The sequence below is a fragment of the Musa acuminata genome, chromosome BXJ1-4 (assembly GCF_036884655.1).
Source record: "Musa acuminata AAA Group cultivar baxijiao chromosome BXJ1-4, Cavendish_Baxijiao_AAA, whole genome shotgun sequence".
Lineage (NCBI taxonomy): Eukaryota > Viridiplantae > Streptophyta > Magnoliopsida > Zingiberales > Musaceae > Musa > Musa acuminata.
The window spans coordinates 27,960,780-27,986,940 of record NC_088330.1 but is presented as its reverse complement, the minus strand read 5'-3'; the positions used below and the strand labels follow the sequence as shown (position 1 = coordinate 27,986,940).

The following is a 26,161-nucleotide window of genomic DNA, read 5'->3' as shown; positions in this document are numbered from 1 at the left end:
CAATTGGTTGTCATCATAAAAAAGGGGGAGATTGTTAAATCTCGAATTTTGATGATGGAATCAATTAACATTAGTGTTATCTAATATGTGTTTTGAGTGATGTAGGAAGCTTCGATCAAGGAGAGACAATTAAGGCAGAAAGAATCATGTTGGGTTGGAGTGGAACATATCAGAAGATTGGACGTCGAACCGAAGGATCGGTCGACATATCAACAGAAAGCTTCGGGCTATGGGTTCGGGCATCGGGCCAAGAAGAGCAGAAATTACACCAAGGAAATCAGAGTTACGAAGGTTAACTGGTTGATTGGGTAATAAGTCGCAAGAGAGGACGATGCCGTAAAGAATCGGACGAAGCGTCGATAAACCAATAACATGTTAGGCAACATTTGATTCAAGCCTTATAATAATTGTCTAAATCGAAGTAGGTTTTAAGTGTGCAAGATTAACTACGATAGCGATCAAGGCATAAAGCAAAATGAAATCCCAGAGTCAAGAACGAGATTTCATTGGGAGTTCGAGAGTTCGTCGGAAGTTCGGATGTTCATCGAAAGTTCTGTCAGAACTAACTGAGAAGTCTAGGAGCTTACCAAAGAAGCTCGTTAGAACTTGCCAAGTAGATCGTCGTGAAGTCCAAGAGCTTACTGGGAGTCCGCTGGAACATTGCTGAGAGATCATCGGAAGTTCATCGAAAGATCACCAGAAGCTTGCTAGAAGAAACCTAGACTAACCGGACTTGATTTGCTTAGTGTATACCTTAAAATTCATAGTTAGCACATAATTGGGTTGGAATTGGGCCTGTTGAATCTCATATTTTGATGATGAAACCAATTGATAAGTGTTTATGATTTGATCTGTGTTTTGAGTGATGTAGGATGCTTCGATCAGGGAGAGATATTTAAAGCAGGAAGAATCATATTAAGCCAGAGAAACATGTCAGAAGATTGGACATCGCGATGAAGGATCGGTCGATGTATCGACATAAGGCTTTGAGCCACGAGTTTGGGCATCGGGCTAAGAAGAGCGGATATTGTGGCAAGGATATCGGAGTTGCAGAGGTCAACTAGCCGATTGGGTAATAGGCCACAAGAGAGGATGATGCACCAAAAAATCGAACGAAGCGTCGATGAACCAATGACATGCCAGACAACATGATTCATGCTTAGTAATAATTGTCTAGATCGAAGTATGTTTTACATATGCAGGATTAATTACGATAGCAAGGCATAAGAAAAATGAAGTCTCGGAGTCAAGAATGTAATTTCGTTAGAGTTCGAGAGTTCGTCGGAAGTCCGGATGTTCGTCGGAAGTTCTGCCGGAATTGACCGAGAAGTCCAGGAGCTTGCCAAAGAAGCTCGTCGGAACTTGCCAAGAAGATCATTGTGAAGTACAGGAGCTTGCCGAGAGTCTACTAGAACATTGCCGAGAGATCGTCTAAAGTTTGCCGGAAGATCGCCGGAGGAAACTAGACTTACGGACTTGTTTAGCTTAGTAAATATCTTAGAATTCGTAGTTAGCACATAATTGGGATTGGAATTGGGCCAACCCAATTAGGGCTAGTTAGACCCAATGAAAAGGCCCAAATAGTGACCCAAGAGGTAACACCGTCATGCTCCGAAACTATGTCAAGTGGTGGTACCGTCGGTCTGGGCGGTACAGTCTTCGAGAGGCTGCAGGCGACGGTACTGCCCAGTGATAGGGTGCCAGACGGTGGCACCGTCCCTATCAGATGGTGGCACCGCCCACTGTCAGACTGACATTGGCGATAGTATCACCCATACCTAGGAAACCTAGGATGATATATTTTTAGGCTCTAAGTTTGAATCAACTTGAAGCCTATAAATACCTCTCTCATCCCTGGTTAAGAGACATAAGACTTGAGAGTGAAAAAGAAAGAAACGCTGCTGAAATCTTGTGTAAACTTCTCTCAAAGTTTTAAGTGTTATAATAGTTTGTGAGAGGAGTGAGTGGGGGTGTAAGGGTTATCTCCTAAACCCCGTAAAAGGAGAATCGAGTTGTAAAAGGTGGTTAGTCTTTGCCTATTGAAGGAAGATCATTAGTGGATGTCGGTGGCCTCGACAGAAGAGGCATCAGTGGAGTGGATGTAGGTCATGAAGACCAAACCACTATAACTCAGTATGCATTTACTTCTTTTAATTTACATTTATTGCAAACTGCCATTCTTTACTTGCTTTACATCCACTACACTCGTTTGTATGCTTTCAAGTTAATATCTTTCGAAACAGGTTTAATCACAATGAGATTTTTATATCGATGTAATTTTTACCGTTGTACTAATTCACGCCCCTCCCCCCCCTCCTAGTACTGACTCGTACCTAATAGTTGGTATCAGAGCCTCGTTATTTCTTACTTAGTTTAACACCCAAGAGAAATGACTCTTTTCGACTTTTAAGAGGGACTTTCTCTCATTCGTCCTTCCTTATTCAATTGGACGGACTACACATATTTGAAAACTCGAATAAGAGTTTTCTTACTTTCTTTGGATTTGAATTTATGGAATATAGTTGAAAGCCATTTTCGAAGGTCTTCTCTTCTAATGAACCATTGGAATAATTTGGAGAAGAAGACTTTTTCTTTAAATGCTAGAGCTATAAATGCTCTATTTTACGCTTTAGATAAAACTGAGTTTATCATAGCTCTATTTTACGCTTCAGATAAAACCGAGTTTAATCGGGTTTCTACTTGTAAAACGATTTTTGATATTTGGTACATTCTTGAAACCACACATGAAAGCACTATTAGAGTAAAAGTTTCGAAGATTAACTTTTTGATGCATGATTTTGAATTATTTCATATGAAACCAAGCGAAACCGTTGTTGATATGTACACCCATTTTGCGGATGTCGTCAATGGTTTAAAAGTACTTGGTAGAAGTTTTTTGGATTTTGAACTTGTAAATGAAATTTTAAGTTCTCTTAATAAAAGTTGGGATCCAAAAAGTAACCGCAATACAAGAGGCAAAAGATCTTAGTAATTTTTTACTTGAAGAACTGTTTGGTTTATTGATGACATCTGAAATGACGCACAATGCACAAAACAAACTTGAGAACAATCTTCTAAAGAATAGGAAGGATTTAACACTTCGAAAAAAAGAAGACCACTCGAGCATAAGCTCAAGTGATGGTGAACTTGAACTCCTGATGAAATTTAAAAGTTTATGAAACAACGATTAAAGAACAAAAATAAACTTAAAAAGAGCGGAACTACTTGCTATGAACGCAAGAAGAAGTTGCTAAAAGACGAATCAAGTTCCTTCGAAGACGAGGAGAAAATCAACAAAGGCAAGGTGGCAAACTACGCCTTAATAGCTTTCGATGATGAGATAATCAAAATGCCCTTAGTTTACTTTGAAATTACATAATGCTTTTCATGAATTATTTTTAATTTAGTTTAGAATAAATATTTTCTTAAAAATTACATGTTTAATAAATAAAAATATAAAAAATTAGGAATCATGCTTATCTAGTAATTTTGAAAATAATCATGAAAATTGTATGTGTTATGATAAAGGAACAAAATGTTAGACTTAAATCATGCTAGATGGTTTAATGATAGTGTGTATCTTAATGATTTTCGTATTACTTTTGATTGAAAATACTTTATAAAATCATGCTTGATAAAATAATGTAATGATGCATAATGATCATGCTAAATGAATTTATCTTTTGAAATTATGCATGATGATTTGAAATAATGGTGATTTTTGGGTGATTTATGCCTTATTGATCTTTGTCGTAATAAATCTTGCACTTTCAGTTTTAAACATGATACATGTTTTTATTTAGTATAAATGAAATAAATCATATGAATTGAAACAACTAAAAAGAGGAAAATATTTTTCTTGAAAATTCTTTTTTTCTATCTTATTGATTTTGATGAACCTATTTGTATCATTTTTACGAATCTCTTGGACTTTGAAAATTTGAATAAATTTTTATCCAAATCATAATCTTGATTCCTTCATATTTACAAATTAAGATTTATTATGAATTAATATTTTTCATTAATCGTTCTCCTATGATTCTTCTTGGTATTTTATTGAAAGAAGAGATTTACTATATGAATCATGTCTTTTGCTATTTAAGTTGTCTTATCTTTCATGACATGATCTCTTTATATTTATGGCTTGTATGCCTTGAAATATTTTACACCATTATGTTCTTCCCTTATTCTTTCTTGTTTATAATGACAAAAGGGCGAAAGAAAATAGCTAACATCTCAAGAGAACCAAGTTTGCTAGCTTGAATAATAAACTTAGACATGTTAGATCTCCCAAATGCATAAATTCTTCTTATACAATTTTCGGATTATGATCTTGATTTCTTGAATTTTAGACTTATCTTTCATTTTTAATGATTGAAATAATGATTGGAATATTAATGTAAATATGAATGATGATTTGGAATCATGCATATAATGATAATTTTATATTTTAAAAATATACATGATGATTTGGTATTATGTATGCAATACTTCAACATATGATAATGATGCATGCAATGATGAAATATTCATGATAAAAAACTGTTTTGACATTCATGATTTGATTTTATATCTTTGTTATTTATCCTTGTCATGCTTTAAAAATTATTGTAAAGGGAAAAATAGATACAAAATTGTATTCATCCCTTCTTTTTCACAATGACAAATGGGGAGATAGCTAGCTTGCACAAGTCAAGAAGATGCAAAGACATACTAGCTTGCTTATCTCAAAAGAGAAGCAAATATCGCTAACTTACATATTTCAAGAAGCAAAAGTTGCTTTTTTGAACATCTCAAATATTGCTAGCTTACATTTTTTTAAAATGATGTAAAAATTTGCTGGCTTACATGATGTAGAACTTGCTATCTTGAACATCACCAAGAATTGCTAGCTTGCAATATGAAGAGAAGCAAAAGTGCTATCTTGCCTATCTCAAGAAGTAAAATATGCTAAACTTGCACATCTAGCAAAATTTACAAACTTATAAAACTCAAAATTTTTGCTAGCTTGCATGATGATAAAAATGAAGATTATGTTTATTATGCAATGATTTGAACTTGTATGTCCAAACACTTGAAAGTTATATTTCTCCTTTTTGTTGATGACAAAGGGGGAGAAGAATGATCATGTTATGCATGATGAGGTGTTGTAAATATTTATGATAAAATTTGCAATGACTTGAATTCGGCTTGAATTCAATGTTCTATCAATATGGCATGTTGATAGGGGGAGTTAAGGTTAACTCCATCATCAATTGGTTGTCATCATAAAAAAGGAGGAGATTATTGAATCTCGTATTTTGATGATGAAACCAATTGATAAGTGTTTATGATTTGATCTGCGTTTTGAGTGACGTAGGATGCTTCGATCAGGGAGAGACATTTAAAGCAGGAAGAATCATGTTGGGTTAGAGAAACATGTCAGAAGATTGGACATCACGTCAAAGGATCGGTCGTCATATTGACAGAAGGCTTCGGGCCATGAGTTCGGACATCGGGCCAAGAAGAGTGAATATTATACCAAGGATATCAGAGTTGCAAAGGTGAACTGACCGATTGGGCAATAGGCCGTAAGAGAGGACGATGTGCCGAAGAATTGGACGAAGCGTCGATGAACTAATGACATGCCGAACAACATGATTCATGCTTAGTAATAATTGTCTAGATCGAAATGTGTTTTACGTGTGCAGGATTAACTACGATAGCAAGGCATAAAGTAAAATGAAGTCCCGGAGTCAAGAACGTAATTTTGTTGGGAGTTCGAGAGTTCGTCGGAAGTCCGAATGTTCATCAGAAGTTCTATCGGAATTGACCGAGAAGTCCAGGAGCTTGCTAAAGAAGCTCGTCAGAACTTGCCAAGAAGATCGTCGTGAAGTCCAGGAGCTTTCTAGGAGTCTGCTGGAACATTGCCAAGAGATTGTCGGAAGTTCGTCGGAAGCTCGCCGAAAGAAATTAGACTTATGAACTTGTTTAGCTTAGTAAATGTCTTAGAATTCGAAGTTAGCATATACTTGAGATTGGAATTGGGCCAACCCAATTATGGATCAGTTGGGCCTAATGAAAATGCCCAAACAGTGACCCAAGAGGTGAAACCGTCGTGGCACAGTCTTTGAGACTGTGTTAGGCGGTGATACCTCCCAAATACAATCTCCGAGAGGTTGCAGGAGGTGGTACCGCCTAATGGTAGGGTGCCAAATGATGGCACCGCCCGTGTTAGGCAGTGGTACCGCCCTTACCCAGGAAACCCAGGATGAGATATTTTTAGGCTCTAAGTTTGAATCAACTTGAAGCCTATAAATACCCCTCTCATCCCTGGTTAAGAGACACAAGACTTGAGAGTGAAAAAGAAAGAAACGCTGTTGTAATCTTATATGAACTCCTCTCAAAGTTCTAAGTGTTAGAATAGTTTAAGAGAGGAGTGAGTGGGGGTGTAAGGGTTATCTCCTAAACTCGGTAGAAGGAGAATCGAGTTATAAAAGGTGGTTGGTCTTCGCCTATTGAAGGAAGACCGTTAGTGGATGCCGGTAGCCTTGACGGAAGAGGAATCGGTGGAGTAGATGTAGGTCACGATGACCGAACCACTATAACTCGGTTTGCATTTACTTCTTGCAATTTACATTTACTGCAAACTGCCTTTCTTTACTTGCTTTACATCTACTACACTCTTCCGTATGCTTTCAAGTTAATATCTTCCGAAACGGGTTTAATCGTAACGATATTTTCAAACTGACTTAATTTCTACCGCTGCACTAATTCACACTCCCCTCTTAGTGTCGACTCATTCCTAACATGACCAACTCAATTAGGGGTCAATTGGGTCCAAGCTTAAGCTATGTTGGGCCAAGTGAAAGGCCCAAACAGTGACCCAACAGATAGAACCATCATGGCACAATCTCCAAGATTGTGTCAGGAGGTGGTATCGCCCAGACACAGTCTTCGAGAGATTGTCAAGCGGTGGTACTGTTAGACTAAGCGATGGTACCGCCCAGTGGTAGGGTGCTAGGCAGTGGTACCGTCAGGACCCGAGAAACCTAGGATGAGACACTTTTAGGTTCCAAGTTTGAATCCACTTGAGGCCTATAGATACCCCTCTCATCCCTGGTTAACATACACAAGAATTGAGATACCCCTTACAACTCGATTCTCCTTGTGAGAACTCATTTGAAGCTTTAAGTGTTAGTCTTATTTAAGAGAGAAGTGACAGGGGTTGCAAAGGTTCTCTCATAAACCTGTCAAAAGGAGAATCGAGTTGTAAGGATAGTTAATCTTCGCCTATTAAAGAAAGATTGGTAGTGGAAGCCGATGATCTCGACGGAGGAGGAATCAGAAGTGGATATAGGTCACAGTAACCGAACCACTATAAATTGGTTCATTTTTTTTTTTTGAGCAATTTATCTTTACCGTAAACTGTTTTATCTTCTTATTGCTTTCACTATGCTTCCGTACACTTTTAAGTTAATATCTGTCCGAATTGGGTTTAATGAAAATGAAATTTTAAACCGATGTGCTTTTTTTTCGCTACTCTAATTCACCCCCTCCCCTCTCTTAGTGCGGACTCTTCCTAACAAATCCTCCATCACTTAAAAATATAGCCACCATATATCATTGTGCCGAAGCTTATTGTAAAAAAAACAATGCATGTATTAGTTATAATTTCATATCTACTTTCAATAACTTTTTTGCTATTAATAACGAAGAAACTGAAGTATGTCTGAAATTTATTGTGGCAGATGTCTTCAAACAATTCATGCTGATGAGAAGAGTAGTACACAACAGCTTCCTTTAATTTCATGTTCATGCTGAAGCTATCTGCGTCAATAGCTTCCTTTAAGTTTCTTCCGAGTACATATACAAGTGAAGGTAGATGCCGGTAGCTTGTTTCTATCTAGTATGAGATATCTCTCAATGAAGAGTATGACTATATCATCACAATTCCTTATTTAATAAAAATAATCTATATCAAAGTTGAAATAGTGTTAGAACTGACATAACTTCTGTAACAATTCGATCAGATAGATAACTGACCTGTTAACTTTCTTCAACTCAAACTATTAACTAAGATACTTAAGTTAAATTAATAATAATATATTTACTATATATTTATAAGTTAATCTTAATCTTAACTTGAAAATGAGCTTGGATCGAGATATTATATCTTCTCATCTTAAAAACTTAATATCCTCGTCAAGACTTAATATCCTTATCAAATCATAATATGATCCCTCATGCTTAATATCACTTAATATCCTTATCCTCGTCAAGCTTAATATCCTTATCAAGATTTAATATCCTCGTCAAGACTTAATATCAATTGTCACAATCTAATAAGATAATTAATTTATTAATTTTATTAAACTCAAACCATAAATCAAAATACTTAACTAAAATTAATAATAATCCGTTCATCAATTTTTTATAATTCAATCTTTATCTTAATATCAAAATGAGATAAACTGGGATACTACAAATACAATCACAGTTGCAGTAGTATATATCCAAACATAAATGTTTCAGGATTGTATGTGCAAAACTTCTGCATAATAAAGATGTCTAGATGTTGGATCATGTCAGGATCTTTCACATAAGGTCAGAGATCTTTTTGCAGCCATCAAAATAAATTTCTGACAGCTCACTCTAAGCTCGAGTACCATGTTTTGGGTTTCAATTCATCAAGGAGTGCACACACAATACGGAGTAGAGAATCGCGAAAAAAAAAAGGATTTAAGGAACAGGGAAAAAGCATCACAGTCCCAACTAATCTTCCTCCAAATTAATGGAGTCCTTGAACTTCCCATACAAGATCTTCTTCAGTTCAGCCATCTGCGCAAGGATGGATTCCTTTTCTTCCTCTAGCTTTTCGAGTTCCTTGCTGGCATCCTCCTTCATCTTTTCCAATCTGTTTTCAACTTCTTCGCGTGGCACATGAGCAAACACCTCCCCGATTTGGAACCTCACAATGTCCTCATCAGATAAAATTAGCTCATTGCTGGCATCCTCCAAATTTTCATTTGTTTCCTACCACAAAGAAGCAACAAAAATTGTTCACAAGAAGAACATGATGTGCAAATTTTGCATTTCCTAGTATTTTTAGAAACAAAGCTTTTTTATGTGTGAATTGCAAAAATAATGATCTTAAGCAGCAAGGCTTATGTTCCTAGGTCTAGTAGATTATTATAAATAACTAAAAAATAACTTGTTTAAAGTTCAGTCTGAGATCTTTACCCAAGCCCAATCATACTTGAGGTCAGGTTGGACTTATTCAGTTTTTCATCTGCCCTAGCTAAAAAAGGGCAGCCAATCTGCCCAAATTTTGGGCTAGCCAAGGATGGCCTGCCCAAGTTGCAGCTAGTTGCCATTTCAATAGCACAATAATGTTCAATAAGCATTGAGAACCCCATAGGTCAGCCAACATTACATAATATAATGTCAGCCAACATTCCGTTGAGTTTTCACAAATATTGGAACAAGAGGAGCAAGAAGTCATGAGCAACCTCTATGTGCTAAACTATATCCTAGCCCAGTGTTGACTTTCTATTATATTTAAGTAAGCATTCTATTAGAATCTCTCAACTAATTGCCAGTCAAAATGTGCTGCTACAAGTACAAAAGACTTTGAATGACCTGTTTTTACATTAAGAGCCAATATCTACCACTGTAAATGATACAAACGTCATTAAAGCTGAACTCTGAAGATAGACAACCATTGTTCAACTTGGACACTAATTTTTTCCAAGATAAAATAAAATTTAATACCTAGAAATTTTTGCTGAGTAACTATCTGGTGAATCCCCTGGCCCCCTACCTCAAAAGCATGAAGAGAACCAGCACGGACCACATAATTTAGTTGACAAAAAGTCAAGAATGATGAGGTTCCCTTCCTCCAATGAGTAGGAGGCATATATTCCCCATATATAAACAGAGGACAGTAAATATGGAAAATATTAGTGCATCTAATTAAACAAAATGACTCTGTCAATCACTTGAAAAGCACTCAGTCTCCAAATTCATGTTGTCTAAAGCCTTCTCAATAACCATGTTAAAGCAGTGGTATACTCTAAGAGAATGAGGTGCAAAAATGAACGGGGTACATCCACTTTCTGGTGATCCTTGTTGACTATGAATAAGTAACCACCTCCAAAGATATTTTAAAATTTTTAAATACAGTAGCTGTCATATTGGAAGGCCTACAACTGCCTATGCTGCTCTCCAATCACTGATGAGATGTAATCTGAGAGAATCGTCAAGGCAGGATATGTTTCAACAATGATTAAGTTGAGACTTTCATCAGAGCGGCTTAGGGCAAGTGGACAGCCTTGAATTCATTCATAAACACATCTGACAAGTGTCCAGATGGTTACGTTGATATTGATGTTATACCACTTGTTAGAACATGGCAGTTCAACATTTTCTTCTTTTCCTTTTTTCCAAAGGGAGAACTGGAGAATGGTATCCTTCTTGATAAGCAATCATACCAACTGATATCCCTAAAGTTCTCGATTGAGTCCAGAAGATAGGGGTTAGTACCCCTGAAGCAAAATTAAAAAAAAGTATCGGAGCTCCGCTAGCAAGTTCCTTTCAAGAAAAAGCATATAATGATTTCAATAGGATGTTGGCTAACAGCCATCCCTATTTCCTTGACTGCATAGGGCAAAATATGATGAGATGGAGCATTCTAACAAACTGACTCCAAGTAGTAACTAATTATGTGACTACAAATTTCTCATGGAAAGTAGAATATCATACTATATATGTTGCTAAGAGAAGTCTTTTAATTCATTAGACTCTAGGTAGATATCTTATAATCCCATAGTCGTGAAACTTAGGCTTTTCGTAGTGACATTTGGTAGGGCAAACATGACTATCAAGATTCTTGTAGAATCAGCTGCAACTCTGCTTTGTATCTATTTAACATAAAAGAATATATAGCTAGGTTCCAGGAGAACGTAAACTCTGTCAAAGTTTCGCTATTGGAAAAGATGTTATAAAACAAATACCTTTTTTACTTGGAGATAAAGAAGCTTACATCTATGATCACTAGAATGCAGAAATAAAAAGAAGCAAGCTACTCAATCACCTATACAGATATGCTATGGGAAAGGGACTATACAAGACTCATTTACTTACTCCTATAAGGTATTTAATGTATATGATGGATAGATGAAGTATACGTCACAAGATACCATGTGTCCTTGTAGAAATATTGAAGATTCGGAAACTTGAGCAAGAAGCACATTTCAGGAGGTAATCTAAGAAATTATTTCTGAGCTAGGAAATTACATGCAATACATGCCTTCTAGGATGGGGGTTAGGTTTTGCTTACAGAGGAGGAAAATGACAATGCACCAAGTATTTAAACACATTTTGAAAGAATCTCAAGAACCACTACAATTTCTAGAATGCTTTGTTAGAATCAAAGAGTGGTGAATGAAAATAAATCGAGAAAAAGAGTTAAACCCCATCCCTCTATGTGCTCAAAATATATGATGAAAAAGCAAAAGTGGACACCAAATACTAAAAGATTGATATAGAAGCAACAGAAGAATGTATGCTGAATCATGGATATTCAACACATCATTAGTCATGAATGCTCTAACTAGTGTTACTTATTTTGCACATTTTGTTCATCCATTACCAATCGCTTGTTCTCTTTTTCTCCACGATTAACTTCAGAGCTCTCTCCAAATTATGTCACTCACATATTACTATCATTATGTTTCACATTTCTTACTTCCCTTGAAAGTTTTATTTCTCCAACATTGGAAGATGCAAAACCAAAGAGCTGCAACCAACTGATTTTTGACAAAAATGGATTGTCAAATACATGAAAGAAAAAACTTCTTTATGCAGACCTTAATACAATCACAGTTTTATGGATAAGTTTTGTCTCAAATGAACCCTTAACCAAAGTTTTTGACCTTCAACCAATTCGACCAAGTTGAAAACATTTGTCTGTCCATAATATCCCTAATCACGAGATAAGTTTCAGCCGTAAACAAGCATTTATTATTTAAACTCAATTATTAAAAATAATGACATATAATGAGCAAAAAGACGTATAATTTTCTGTTTTTTTATATATCTTAGCATAATGAACAGCTTCACCCAATTGCTAAGGCCTCATTTTAACTTAAAAAAACACGATGAACATATGTTCGCTTAGAAAATCTCCTGTGAATTGGTTAACCGTCGCTAAAAGAAGGGGAGACAGACAAGAAGAAACCCCACCTTTGCCAACTGGTATGCATAGAGAAAATCATTGCCAATTGTGTAGATAAATTTCATGCAACAAAGAACTACGGGGTTACAAGATGCTGAAAGATCAACTCGAACAGGAAGCTGGTTGTATCCGAATGAAAGAAAGATAAGCCAAAATAGGCATCAAACAAGCGCTCTTCTCTATCCAACACGGTTAAACATTTCGAAGCGAGGAAAACGATCTATTTTGTTAATTTTAGTGATGAAAAGAGAAAAAACTATAAAAAGGGGGAAAAAACAAGCATTGAATATTTGACCTCTTACCGATCTAAAGAATCAAAACACGCATGAGTTGCACAACAACAACATCGAAACTGGACTGAATCAAAAGGGGATACATGAAACAAACGCGAGACCGATACGGAATCACGCACACACCTTGGCCACTTTGATCTCGTCCTCGAGCTCGTGGAACCTGTTGTTCAACCTCCCAAACTTGTTGATGTTCTGCTGATCTTCCCAGGTCACTTGAGCCTCCGATCCTTCGCCCTTAGAAACCGCACCGAAATCAAGTCTTTTAGAGATCTTCCGGTTGCTCTTGGCAGAAAGCTAAAAGCTTCGAGGAAGACAACATCCGTCTAGAGTTAAAGAGTTAGGTTAGGGTTACCTTCTGCATCTTTGGAACCGATGCCTCGCTCGACGAACCACACGCGGCTCCGAACCTGTCCGCCGACGATGACCTAATTAATTCTTCCACTCCTTCGGCAAAGTACATATATATCCCTCATAAGTAAGATCTTTTTGTTCGTATTTATTTCTATAAACTGCACATATATATGTATATATAAATGGATAATTTATTTCATCAACATCAACATTCTGCTTCCATAGAACACATCTTCTTTGCCCCCCCGACTCCATTCTCCATTTGGTGCAGCGATTGGCTACGCTGAATGATCAAACTGAATTTTTCCAGCAATTTGAGGGGCGTCACAACAATTCATCAACTGCCGCGTTAATCCTGCACAAGTTTCTTGGAACATCGGCACCATCATCACATCACAGGTTGTCTTTCTACTGCTTGCTTCATCAATGTAGTTGAAGCTGATCGAAGTTGATGATCCCTTGCTATCTCATCATTTTTCTACTTTTCGTAATTCATGAATGAATAAACGTTTTCTTAAAAAAACGAATAATCTATTAACAAATGATGCCAGTAATCTTTTTTACATGAAATGTCAGTTTAACCCTCGTAATTGTGTAAACTGTTTCGATTCAGTCAACCAATTCAAAATTTCTTAAACCCTCCTCCTCTTTCCTGCCCTATCTATCTTTCTTCCGCCTTCTTCTCCTTCTTCATCTCTGTTTCACTGTCCTCCTCTCAATCTCTGGTCTCCTCACTCTCCTTCTCTATCCCCTCGTCGTTTGTCTTCCTTCTACTTCTCATTTTCCTCATCCCTGTCCTTTTCGAATTTTCAAAAAACATATTATTATATTCAAAAATAAATTGAAATATCTCATTCATAAAATATATCAAAAAAATATGTCAATTTCTATAAAAAATAATTTTAAATTCATCATAAAATGAAAAAAAATAGTACAATCCTTGTTGATTTAATATTCATGTATAATTGTGAATGTTTGAAATGGTTTTGTCCAAGTTTTCTACGTTACATTCAAAGACGAACTCAAATACAATCGAACTTATCCAGAATTCATAATAAAATAAAATAAAATAAAATAAAAACAGCACAATCCTTATTATAGTCATGCTCTAATGTGAAAGTTTAAGATAGTTTGAGTAAAGTTAATCTATTACACTAAAAAATAAACTGAATTACATTGCTTCACATGAACTACCAGAAGTTTGAGGCCATTTGATGGAAATTATTGATCTATTACAATTGAAAATGAACTAAAATAAACTAGTTCACACAACTTACCCAAAAAAAAAAAACAAAATGGGAAATTAATTATTCTCAGTTTCTCATAAAACGATTAACAAACTAGTATAATTCTTGTTAGAATTATGCTATAGTAGAATTGTGAATTGAATCTGGTTCATAGAACTATATAAAAACATATAAAATTTAATAATTAAATTTTAAAAATTATAACAATAAAATACAAATTATACTAAAACCCTTATTATACAGATTATGTAAGTTTGAGGTCATTTGATAAAAGTTAACCACTTTAAACTTGAAAATAAATTAAAATATACTCATTCAGAAGAACAGTTATCTAAATTTATAATAATATAAAAAATCAGTATAATCCTTGTTAGAATTATGGTCTTAAAAATAATAAAAGTTTGAGATGAATTGGTTGAAATTGATGAGTTACACTTGAAAACGAACTAAATCAACAATGATTTATTCTAAAATTATCATAATATAAAAAAATAGTACAATCTTTATTAGAAACCTCAGTACACTGAAACACACTTATGCAGAGATTCTACTAAAGACATGCCAAATTCATAAATAATTATCTTTACAAGAAATTACTAAAATCGATCCGGTTCTAATTGATTGTGAAAGTTTGAGATTGTGAAAACTTACTAAAATCCTTGTTATGAACTTACTATACGGTTCTAATAGATTATCCTATACTAAAAAATCCTTGTTATGGAACTTACTATAATCATCAAATTACACTCGTTCATATAGCCTAAAAAAAACACCACATTTGATAATTAATAATCCTAAATTCATAAGAAAATCCCTACTAAAAACCTTGTTAGAATGCTATCCTAATGGAATTCTCAAAGTTTGAGAAGATTTGGTGAAAGTTGACCGTTATACTCGAAAAAGAACTCAATAAACTCGTTCACTAGGCTTACTCAAATATATACCAAATTAGGTAATTAATTATTCTAAATTTATCATAAAATTTAAAACAACTAGTGCCAAATATGAAAATTGATTATCCAAAAATTGTCAAAAAAATCTATTAAAATCCTTGTTGGAATCATGTTCTACTAGAATTATGAAAGTTTGAGATCATTTGGTAGAAGTTGACATGTTACAATCACAAATGAACTGAAGATACTTGTTCATATAGAATCTATTCAATACAAGATTTTGCTTTTGAATATATTTTAATTCAAAATTGAGTGCATTTCACAAAACTTTATCAGAAGCATCTTAAACTTTTATATCTGCACCCATATATGATTATAATACTTATTCATATTTTTTCCCTTAGTTTTGGAAGATTTTAGAAATATTTTTAGAGAAGGAGGAAGAAGGGGAGAAGGAAGATAAGAGGGGAATAGCAATAGAAGAGACGAAGACGAAGGTGAAAAAGGAAGCAGCCAAGGAAGAGGAAAACTGTTATGGGTCTAAAAATTTTGATTCAAACTAGATCACACCATTTTAACAAAAAAAATACTAAAGAATAAATTCTATCTTAATTTTGATATCATTTAACATAATGAGTGAGTGTTTCTATCCAAATAGGAAAAATGATGCCCCTAATAATATTTTTTCATTTAACATAATGAGTGAGTGTTTCTATCAAAGTGTTAGAAATATTTTATGTAGCACTAGTGGACAAAGATATTTTATTTTCTAGCCCTAGAGCTCTTTTTTATTTACACAAAGATATGTCTATATATACATGTGGAATGAATCTGCTAAAAAATTGGTAACAAACCTGAACCATTTGATGTGAATTAGATATAATATTTTAACCTCCTGTTTATTTCTACTTTGTGACTACAGATGATAACATCAACATGCTCAACTTTCCTTGTTATGTTCCAAACCATTTCAATCTATAATTGAGAATGGCAACAACTAACCACCTCATTATGATAAAGAAGCTTTCCAGACTCCTGTAGTTTCCAAGTACCCAATGTAGATGATAAATTGTTTAAAATGCATTCAAAAATGGCAATGCATTTTCCTTGCTTTTGGAGCAGAAAAGAAAGCAGTGGTGAACAGAAAATTCTAAAGCATGCACACTCTTCCATCAGAAATATACAGACAAATAGTAGTAAAATCAAGTGCTTTGCCTTTCCTTGAAACCTAGGATGAGAGCATATTAATATGTACCCCATAACCACTAAACTGAGGACAAAGTGGTTCCTCCTGTTAAGGTCAGTAACACAGCACCACTTTTATAGACCAAGTTATACGAATAAGAATACATTCTCATGAAGTAAAACATTTGCTCACATACATTTATAAAGAGAAGAGGCTGATCAAACATATGAGAAGCACCTCAGATGCAAGAGGGAGGTCCATTTGACCACCCCTGAATGCCGAAGAATCAGCAGGCAAGGGACGTTTCAATTGAAATATTGTTCGAGATTGTTGTTGCTTTGCATTCATTGGGCTGAAAGCCTGCAGCGCCTGTAGCCTAGCACTACCACGAATTCTTTGGCTGATGTCCCAATAACTGCCTGCAGCCTCTGTGGTGTTCCCCCTTGCAGCCACTGTCTTACTAAGCTGTGCAGAGACATCGTGGGCCTCACCATTTCGCCACGACATGTGATTTCCACCTGTAAACACAAGAGAGTTGAACACAAGGAAACTATCTGGGCATAGTAATTACAAGAGATGTCTGTCAATATAGGTGCATTTAACAAAAGGAAAATGAGTACGATAAGGTAGAGATATGGATTACCTGTCAAAAATAAAAACAAAAAGATGATTCATATGTGCATCAAAGAGATTTGAAGAGTGTGTGTGTGTACATCTTCATATAATTCCCTCAAATCAACTCAGTTTTAATTGGATATAACTCACCCAGATGATTCATAATCAAAGAGTATTTGGTCCACAAGTTCAGCCTTACCGACTGATGGAGTTTAAGACTCATTTTCCATTTCATCCATTATCTGCAAACTCATTACTTCTTCATCCATATGTCTTTGACAGAGACTGAGCATTTCACCAATCAAGGATTAGTGACAATAACCAAGTAGCTTCACCTGAACTGAAGCAAATAGAAAGAGCTCGCCCACTATGTTTGAGACATGAATGTCAAAAAATGTTCGGAATTGGAAAATGTTCTGAGGACGAATTAGCTTGAATTGCCAGTTTGTATATAGGAATATCATAAAATAGAACATCGGTTACCAACAAATCATAAAGGAACAAATCTAAGTGGAAAACAAGTAAAGCCCAGTGACACCTAATTATGGGCTATAAATGGGCTGGTTACTCAAAATTCACCTAGAAAATGAACCGATACCATCACTCAAATGCAAGCATGCTGCTTGTTTGCAGTCAAAAGTTACCAGGACTGGGATCTTCAAGGAGGAAATGAAACAAGGTGCTTTCTTTCTGCACACAATTTGTTTACATAAACATACTGAAATATGTGACTTAGCATCTCAAGATTACAAGAATCTTTGGTTAGACATAACTGTAAATTGATAGGTCATGTTTCCATAAGAAGCACAAGATCTAGAACACAAATATGAAAAGGAAGAATCAGGGGAAAAGATGATGGCACTAGAATGCAAGAGCAATATCTAAAACCACAGGCTGGGTGATATCCTTAACTATGTATGCTGACAGCAACATAGAGCAGCAAGTATGGGGATAGAATGTCAGTATCTATCGAAAATTTTCAACAGCTGATCTTAAAAGAAGCAGAGAAGGTTTGCAACAGCTCAGAATCATATAAAGTCATGCCTTCCGACTTTAGACATTCAGTAAAAGAACCCATCCTTGTAAATAAATGCAATGAGATATCATTGCAGCAGTCCATCTATGAATAGATTTTTATTGAACGGTCTAATTTATCAGTGTCACTCTTGTACTGACACATTAAATATTGTTTTTTTTTTTCTTCACTGTGCAGCAAGGGATATCATAGCATACATACCATACTTGTTGAAACATACTGGATCAACAATATTCCAATATGGATACTAGTAGTGGTGTTTAGAACCTTGCATAAAGAAATGCAAAGAAACCAAAAGGAAACAAATAATAGCCAGCAATTCTAGCTTCCCCTGTAACAACCATGAAGTGTAAGTACATAAACAAAATAATACATTTTTTCAATTTTGAGCTCAAATTTTGGAACTTTAAATAATTGATTTTTTGAATAACCTAACCATAAAAATACTGGATGTTTCTGCCAGCAAATATTTACCATGCAAATTGGCTCCAAGAACAAACTGCAGCTAAAAGGAAAACTTCAAAATATTTCAGTTTATTGTACTATTATCTTTATCCTATACAGAATATTTTTTAATGTCTGCAGTTGCTTGACAATTTGTTGAAGATTGCAGAAAATGGACATAACTATATAAGTCAACTAGATTTACTTCATTCTCTTTTTGTGCTGCATCAAAGGGATTATTTATTGTCTATTGCAAATGGCTCTCTGCAAATGCATTTTCTTCGAAGCACGCTGTCCAAATTTCTATGATTGCTACAAGCAAGCACAAATTAGTAGAATAATATCTCATGATTTCATGAATGTCACTTTTGTGCAATACGCAAAGTAGTATTTATTTATTTTTGAGAGAAACTCACCTCGGCTTCACTGACAAGATTAAGCTTCACGACGAGGTACTTTTGAATGTATGAAACTGGCACATTGCCATCTCTATGATCAAACAAAAAGGAAAGAACAATAGAAAATTAATAAACTAGATGATTAAAGACCCGGCATAAAATTTGATTGAAGGATCAACAGACATGAGACAACATTGGAGAAATAATAGAATTAGAAATGACTTTAGTCAAAACACAATTGACTTAATGTGACTCATATGTTCTCTAGACTTCATGGCGCCCATTATAGTATCATACTCAAAATATGGTACAAATATTTTGCACTTCAGTGGAAGAGAATTTTCAACTGTACCAAGCCATCTCATTGAAGTAACCACAGTAAGCCTGAGCCAAAGTGTCTATCCTCTTGGGGTTCTTACCAACTCAGCACTTTAGTACACTGATGAACTTATTTTTTCAGTCTGCTTTACAATCTTCAAGGTAATTCTCTGTGGAAATATATTAACCACGTGTAACTTCATGGAGATATATTAACTGCATGTAGTGCTTCTTTCTTGAGGTAATATGGATTACTTGCTATCTGTTCATTGATACGTTTCTATTAATTTTGACAAGTTATTCAGGTTGTTTCATAGTATCAGCAAACCAAACAAATAAGAAGTTGAGGTTATAAGTTTACTTGTTATTTAGTCAAAAAAGACCATCAGACAACCAAGCAGAACTGACTTAGCCACTTGCACATATAACCAACTAGTATCTGTAGATACAGATAAAACTGTTGCCCATTTCATGGATTGATTATGTAAATCATGCATGCCACCAGTAAATTGTAATTATATGCACCATTAATTAATCAGTAAATTGATTGTTTATTTTCTCACTCTGTTCTTTCTTACAACTTCAATATTCACAAAAAAGACTGGGCAAATATTTACATTAGTAAAGAAACTACAGCTACATTCCAACACAATTTTAAAAATGTTCAAAAGGAATTTTAAAAAAGCATGTTTGCATGATAATAAAGCATGACTCACTTTATCCTTAAATAACTAGTTGATATCTGGGGCAATGAGGAATCTCCTGTCCTGAAACCATTTCACATGAGATAAGTACAAGCACAACTATATATCAAAAGCATGTGTCAGGCAGATAATGACAATTGCCAAGTGTCAAGCAACATAACTGGTCAAAAGAAGCAACTAAGGAAAACCACAATGGAGTTATCCTCCTATCACTTTGAGCATTTGCAGCATCAGGCAACATTTGAATGGAGTTCGCAAGTTTCCTCCTTTTCTGGCCGACTCCCTTTATCCTTCTGGCCTTTGCTGTCATTGGAGGCATTTTAACATTGTCAAAGTTCTCATCTTTTACTTTGGACTTATGAATATGTTCCTCAACCCTAGTTTTGTTAATATTTACTTCACTATCAGAAACATTTTTTTCCTCTGCCTTAATAACAGATTTGTGTGGGCTGGACCTAAAAGACTTTGTTCTATTTGCGGCTTCAACCAAACAATTTAAGGGTTTCCAAAGCTCTGCCTTATCCACAAGGGGTTTTCCACCATTCTCTATATTTTTATTAGCAAGGTTGTTGGATATCTCGGCACCCGAAGAAGCCTGAAAATGTTTTTCGAATTATAAGTGAACATAATTCTTGAAAGGAAAAGAATCTAAACAAAAGACCACTTGTGGCTTGGTTAGCCAGAAAAAGAAGAATATAATATCATGTCTTTAACCTGTTTTCTGCTTGGGATCAGCCTGCTTGGATTCCCATTTGAGCTTGACTTTTTGGCTGACTTATCAACAATATCATTCTCATTTTTATTGAATTCACCAGTAGCAGGATTCCGTCCATGAATTGTGGCAGCCCTACTGCCAACTACTTTTTTTCGCCTTCCTGTCAGACCAGTTTGTGTAGCAATTCGAGGACTGTTCACAACCAATGAAGAAAGAGATATTTCTTTTCTTTTAACAGGCAGTTCAATGGAAGGAACTGTATCAGGAGCTCCAGCCTTCTTTTTCTTGAGAGGAAATATCTTTGCTCTCAAATCTTGCAGATTGTGATCAGCTCTGCATATGATTTAGTTATGAGACAAGCACTAACAGACAAATATCACAGTATAACCTTAAGAGTAGTGAACTCAAAAACAGATTCTCCATGTGCTAATTTTTCACAAGAATCTGGCATATCCTAAGTCTGCTGAGCGAACCACTAGATATTACTTTGTTACAAAAGCTTGACATTATCCAAAAGTATTTTTTCAATTCAGTAAATTATCAGAGAAGGAAAGGGCTACCTTCTCTCGAAGACAACAAGTTCATCCAAAAAAACAGAAAACTATGCCAGGTCTGAGAATAGAAAATGGAGCTAAAGTAGATCAATATAAATGTCTGTTGCATGTGGATGTATACACATACAAAAACAAAATTACAATACCAAAGATAATAGCAGAAGAAAGATGATAAAATTACAATATGTTATCAAAAAATTTTAAAAATCATTGCCTCTCGAGGAAAAGGATATATAACAGGTAAGGCACATATTAGAAGCTACAAACAACCAGAATTTTGCAAATTACAATAGGAAGTACTCCAGATACTGTCAAGAATGCTATGCTGCACCCGTTCTAAACCTTATTTTTAGCTAAACACAGGTGGGCTCTGGACTGATGACACAACATTTTTTATCAATCAGGCTAGCTTTTAGCAAGTCATGGGACACCACTATTACATAACACAAATATTTATTGGTTTAGTTTGGAAAGCAATAATAATGAGATGAATGACAGTTTTGGTTTGAAGTCATTGCCTATAACAGCTAAATTGGATACACAGATCATTTAATATAGTGCTCAGTTGGTTAGTCTCACCATATAGCATGACACTGAGCTTTTCAACATAAATATAAACTGGATCTACTTTAAAGCTTAAACTGTCATAAACCCATTGTAAGACTCTGCTCTCTTAGTCTCCAAACAAAAACAAGCAGATCCTAAAGGTCAAACAGGTTCTCATATACTATGCCCTTTGTGATCAATCCAACCTTCTTTAACATGTTCAACAATCTTTCCTACTGTTACGATGCATCTATCTAACATTCAGATTTTTGTGAGGTTCCCTTTGTTTCCCTGAGTCCTTCATGCCTTTTCGATTAATGAAACAATAGCCTAGATTATAAGCTATACTCCATGTGGCACTTCCCTGATGAAAACAACAACGATGGAAAAATGGGTCCCCTGCATACAACTCCTCGCTGGAACTAATTTGTGCAAGTTGTGTGTGCTAGTCTGGCATATGGAAATACTGATAATAATCAGCATTGGTTTAACTTGGAAACTCATATGCAATGGCATTGTGATGGGATATTTGCAGTGAAGGTAAGAAAATGTATGATTCCATACTATCACTATCAACTGACCACCTTAATGCATGATACCTCAGAGCCTCCAAAGTCCAAATATGCAGTGATTACATGAGATACTAGAACAAATCTCCAAGAGTTCCATGACATCACCTCTCACCAGCTTATATAGACAAAACTTATTATTCACTTTCCGTTTTTATGAAGAAGAAGATCATCTTTAAGGCTTCCTTCAACATGCCGTCTAGCAAGCATTCAACCTTTTTATCCTGATTGCATAAATGCACACACTCTAAACCAAAAGAACATAATAGCACTGTTCATTTCTAAAGCCCATTTATTCAAGACCTAAACAAAAACTGCATTATGGTAATTTTCCCATCATTGGAACAGCTATCAACCCTGTTATACAACTTAATGCAATATTGTTGAGTGTTTCTATATCTTCCATTGGCACTTCTTATTACTCATTCGAATCTTCCAATATCTATCTATCTAGAAAAAAATCGGTAAAGTAGTATCATTCTAAAAAGCTGAAGCTATATTAGACCTGGAAACAAAAAAATGTACACAATATTATATACATTTCACAGCTCAAGAAGCAAATTTGTGAAGCTTCTGAGATCAAATAAAAGTGATAAAACATAGCAAAGTCAAAATGGGAAACCATGATCAAAAATTAAAAAAATGGGCTTTACTTTTCTGAGGAAAACAAGTTTACCTGAGCTTTTCTACAGGTACACAACCCAGAGGAATATTGCATACAGGGCAGCAATCTGCCTCTTCTTCATTAAGTTTCTCATATATACACTTCCTGCAAACTGCTTACAAGTACAAATATCAAAATGGTTACACGTAACTTGGAAGACCTTATAAAACAATCTTCTAACAGTGAAAATTCATATATTCTTCCAATATATGTGACTAACAATAACCAGATGACATTGGAAAGTGTAGGAGAAGAATATAATAAAGCAACTTGAGGTTGAGTAAAAACGAAAGAGATAAATTCTTTAGGCAGATCTCACAAAAGGATATAGAGATAAATAGCCACTGATAGATACATAAACATAATGCAAGCATTTACCAAGAAAATTCAACAAATACTTACATATTAGGTAACTACAGACAATACAAAGTTTGTAAAAAGAAAATGATTCGAGTATTATGTGATTACAAGAATATGAACAACAAATACCGACGATGAGCATCAGGTATAAAAATTTAGTCACAGACCAGCCATAAATCATGAACTCCCCAGGATTTAGCTTAGGATATCAAGAGATTTAGTCCAAAATATCATACACAGTTGACCAATTAACAGAAAGGAACAAGCAAGCAACACAAGAGAAGCCTGTGAGCGACATCTATGATCGAAAAAGGACTCCGTCTCAGCTCTATAAGTCAGCACCTTACACAAAATCAAATACAATCTCAACTTCTGTTGCATATAGGTAACCATGTATGATACTTCTAGAGAAATACCCAAACAAACAGAACCAAAGACAAATTCAGTTTAAATAGATTCACTTCATTGCATGCATAGACGTCCCTGCCCATAAACTGCATATGAAAACCAGTAATTTTATTCTCCTGCCTATCATGGAATCAGAGTGGAAAGTAAGAGAAAACAGACGCCGAAACAGGCAACCAATGCATGCGATCCCGAAGCCTCGTGACAAAGGGAAAGGAACTGGAAGCCTTAGAACATATCATACATCCGACCTTTTTCAGATGATTGCTGGATTCCAATATCAAAAACCATTTTGAGTACGGCAAATCTTTACCACGAGAACATGATGTACAGACCCCGAACCAAGATCGCAGGAGCCCAACACCAGGAGGCATCAAAGCACAAACACCAAAGAAAGCCACCGACCGCAACCTCGAAACATCCGAGAGATGAGGAGGCTTAAAGAGGAGTAAGCGAAGGAGAGGAGGATGGGGGATGACTCACACGTATGGAGGCACTCGGAGATGGTGGTGGCGTCCCGGAGGAGCTTGTGGCAGATGGGGCATGTCATTCGCGCTACCAGACGCTCCCGCTTCACCCTAACTACCTGCGCCGGCCCGGCCGTCGGCGCCTCCGCCTCCTCCGTCTCCGAGGTCCCCATCTCCGCCTTCGCCGCCAGCCGAGGGCTCCTCGTCACGCAGCCGCGCTCCACCCCTGCATGCGTGCTTGCTGCGGTCGAGGATGTCGTCGAGGATCGTTCCTACAGCTCAAGGACCAGCATTATGGACGAATCACGTGTGGGAGCGCGGAGCGGCGGGGATCCGACGAGAAAAACAAACCAAGATCGGATTTTGAAGGAAGATAAGGACCCAAGAGGAGCTAAGGAGCAACCTCGAGGGTAGATTTGGGGGGTGAGCGCGAGGGGCTTGGAGGAACGGAGAGGGATCGAACGAGGACGAGGAAGAACGAGGAGAGAAGCCAAGAAGGGGGGAGAATGGGATAGTATATATAAAAGAGTAATAAGGGGAGGTTTCCTATTTTTGTTCCCCGTTCAGGCGCCCTTTTCCAACCCGTCTACCTTACACAGAGCGGCAAGCGTATGGTCTTCAGTGGATCCCACTGGAAGTGTCAATATACGAGGGGGTACACGAGCTATGTAGGTTTAGAATGGGGTGAACAAGCCTGGTTCTTGGTGAAAACAACGTGTATTGGAGGATTGCCCTTTGTTGGCTTCGTTGCGTCTGAGACGGCGGACGGGGACTAACATGCGCCGTGGGGTGCAGTTTTGGTTTGGGTGAACCGGGTTCGGTTTAACCCATCAAGATACAACTAAACCAAATTGATCCACATTTATTCGGCTTTACGAATTTAAAATCACCGGACCGGAGGAAAACATCAAATTAAAATTGATCCAAAATAACCGTCGATCTGGTTTCTTATTTATTTATCATGATAATTTTTAATTAGGTTTGGTCCATTTTATTTGATTTTTTTTCAGAACACAAGTGAATTCGGGTTTGGTTCGATCATGCGGAGTTTTATCCTCGTAAAATTGAGCTAAACAATGTTCACTTTTGTTTTGATTACTTGAGCCATGTTGCATGGTCAACACTCCAAATTCGAAAACTTTACGGGGAGATATGAGTTGAATTAGTTTTTGTGATGTATATGCTTGATAATTTGAGATAATGATTGCTATGCGGATAACCAATGTTTATTCACTAACGTAAAACTCCAGTACACAACTTTTGCATGCATGGTAGACATGTCTACAAATGAATATATGGGAAGAAAACCCGCATATTCCCTTGATATATTAATATATATACACTTTCTTGCTTATCCATAAGTAAAATTATCAGTATATGTATTTGTATATTTTTGATCCGTCATCTTGAATTATGAAGATAATCTGACATTAAAGTCTTCCAAATCTTATCAAATTATCTTGTACATATGAATCTCGAATTTTGATGATTAAATCAATTGGTGAATTATTTGACCTAATCTATATGTTGAGATAAGTGTGCAGGATTAACTATGATAGCAATAAGGCATAAGGCAGATGATGGGCTGGAGTCGAAGATTCGGACGATGTACAGGAAGTGCGTCGAGAGCTCGTCGAGAGTTCGTTAGGAGTTCGCCGGATGCTCGTCGAAAGATCACCGAGAGCTCATCGGAAGATCGCCGAGAGGTCGTCAGAAGATCGCTGAGAGGTCATCGGAAGATCACCGAGAGCTTGTCGAAAGATCGTCGAGAGTTTGTCAGGAGTTCGCTGGAAGCTCATCGGAAGTTTCACCGAGAAGTTCGCCGGAGATTCGCCAAAAGAAAAATCAACGTATCGGACTAATTGCTTACCTTAATCATAGTTAGAATATAAATTGAGTTAGGATTAGGAGGTAATCTCACTAACTTAATTAGGGACAAACTGGACTCTTAACAGGGCTGAATTGGGCCGGATTGAATAGCCCATTCAGCACCTGAAATTACGGCCAGCGATAGCACCACTTGGGTGACCTAGTCTCCCAAGTGGTCTGGGCGGTAGTACCACCGGCATTTAATGCTGTCAACGGTGGTACCGCCCCTGTCAGGCGGTAGTACCGCTAGATCTCGGTCTTCGAGCTTTGTCAAGTGGTCGTACCGCCAAAACTGGGAGGTGGTATCGTC

The 26,161-nt window shown here is 36.2% G+C and overlaps 2 protein-coding genes across 5 annotated transcripts; both read right to left on the bottom strand.

Annotated features, from left to right (window-relative positions):
• Positions 1 to 8,459: 8,459 nt before the first annotated feature.
• On the bottom strand, positions 8,460 to 13,019 carry LOC135651544 (probable prefoldin subunit 4). Its single transcript, XM_065171688.1, has 3 exons — positions 12,863 to 13,019; positions 12,634 to 12,744; positions 8,460 to 9,015 (listed from the first exon to the last, which is right to left on the bottom strand). The coding sequence occupies exons 1-3, from the start codon at positions 12,968 to 12,970 to the stop codon at positions 8,755 to 8,757; spliced, it is 480 nt and encodes a 159-aa protein (XP_065027760.1). The 5' UTR covers positions 12,971 to 13,019; the 3' UTR covers positions 8,460 to 8,754.
• A 3,173-nt stretch (positions 13,020 to 16,192) lies between these two features.
• LOC103981966 (E3 ubiquitin protein ligase DRIP2) lies at positions 16,193 to 24,475 on the bottom strand. Of its 4 annotated transcripts, XM_018824318.2 has the most exons (8): positions 24,334 to 24,464; positions 23,999 to 24,254; positions 22,763 to 22,862; positions 20,417 to 20,750; positions 19,864 to 20,297; positions 19,715 to 19,765; positions 18,699 to 18,771; positions 16,193 to 16,705 (listed from the first exon to the last, which is right to left on the bottom strand). In XM_018824318.2, the coding sequence occupies exons 2-8, from the start codon at positions 24,153 to 24,155 to the stop codon at positions 16,532 to 16,534; spliced, it is 1,323 nt and encodes a 440-aa protein (XP_018679863.1). In that variant the 5' UTR covers positions 24,156 to 24,254; positions 24,334 to 24,464; the 3' UTR covers positions 16,193 to 16,531. The 4 variants fall into 4 exon arrangements, with proteins under 4 accessions (XP_018679863.1, XP_065027729.1, XP_065027742.1 ...); XM_065171657.1 differs by having other exon boundaries at positions 23,999 to 24,475; XM_065171670.1 differs by lacking the exons at positions 23,999 to 24,254; positions 24,334 to 24,464 and adding an exon at positions 23,829 to 23,967.
• Positions 24,476 to 26,161: the final 1,686 nt, after the last annotated feature.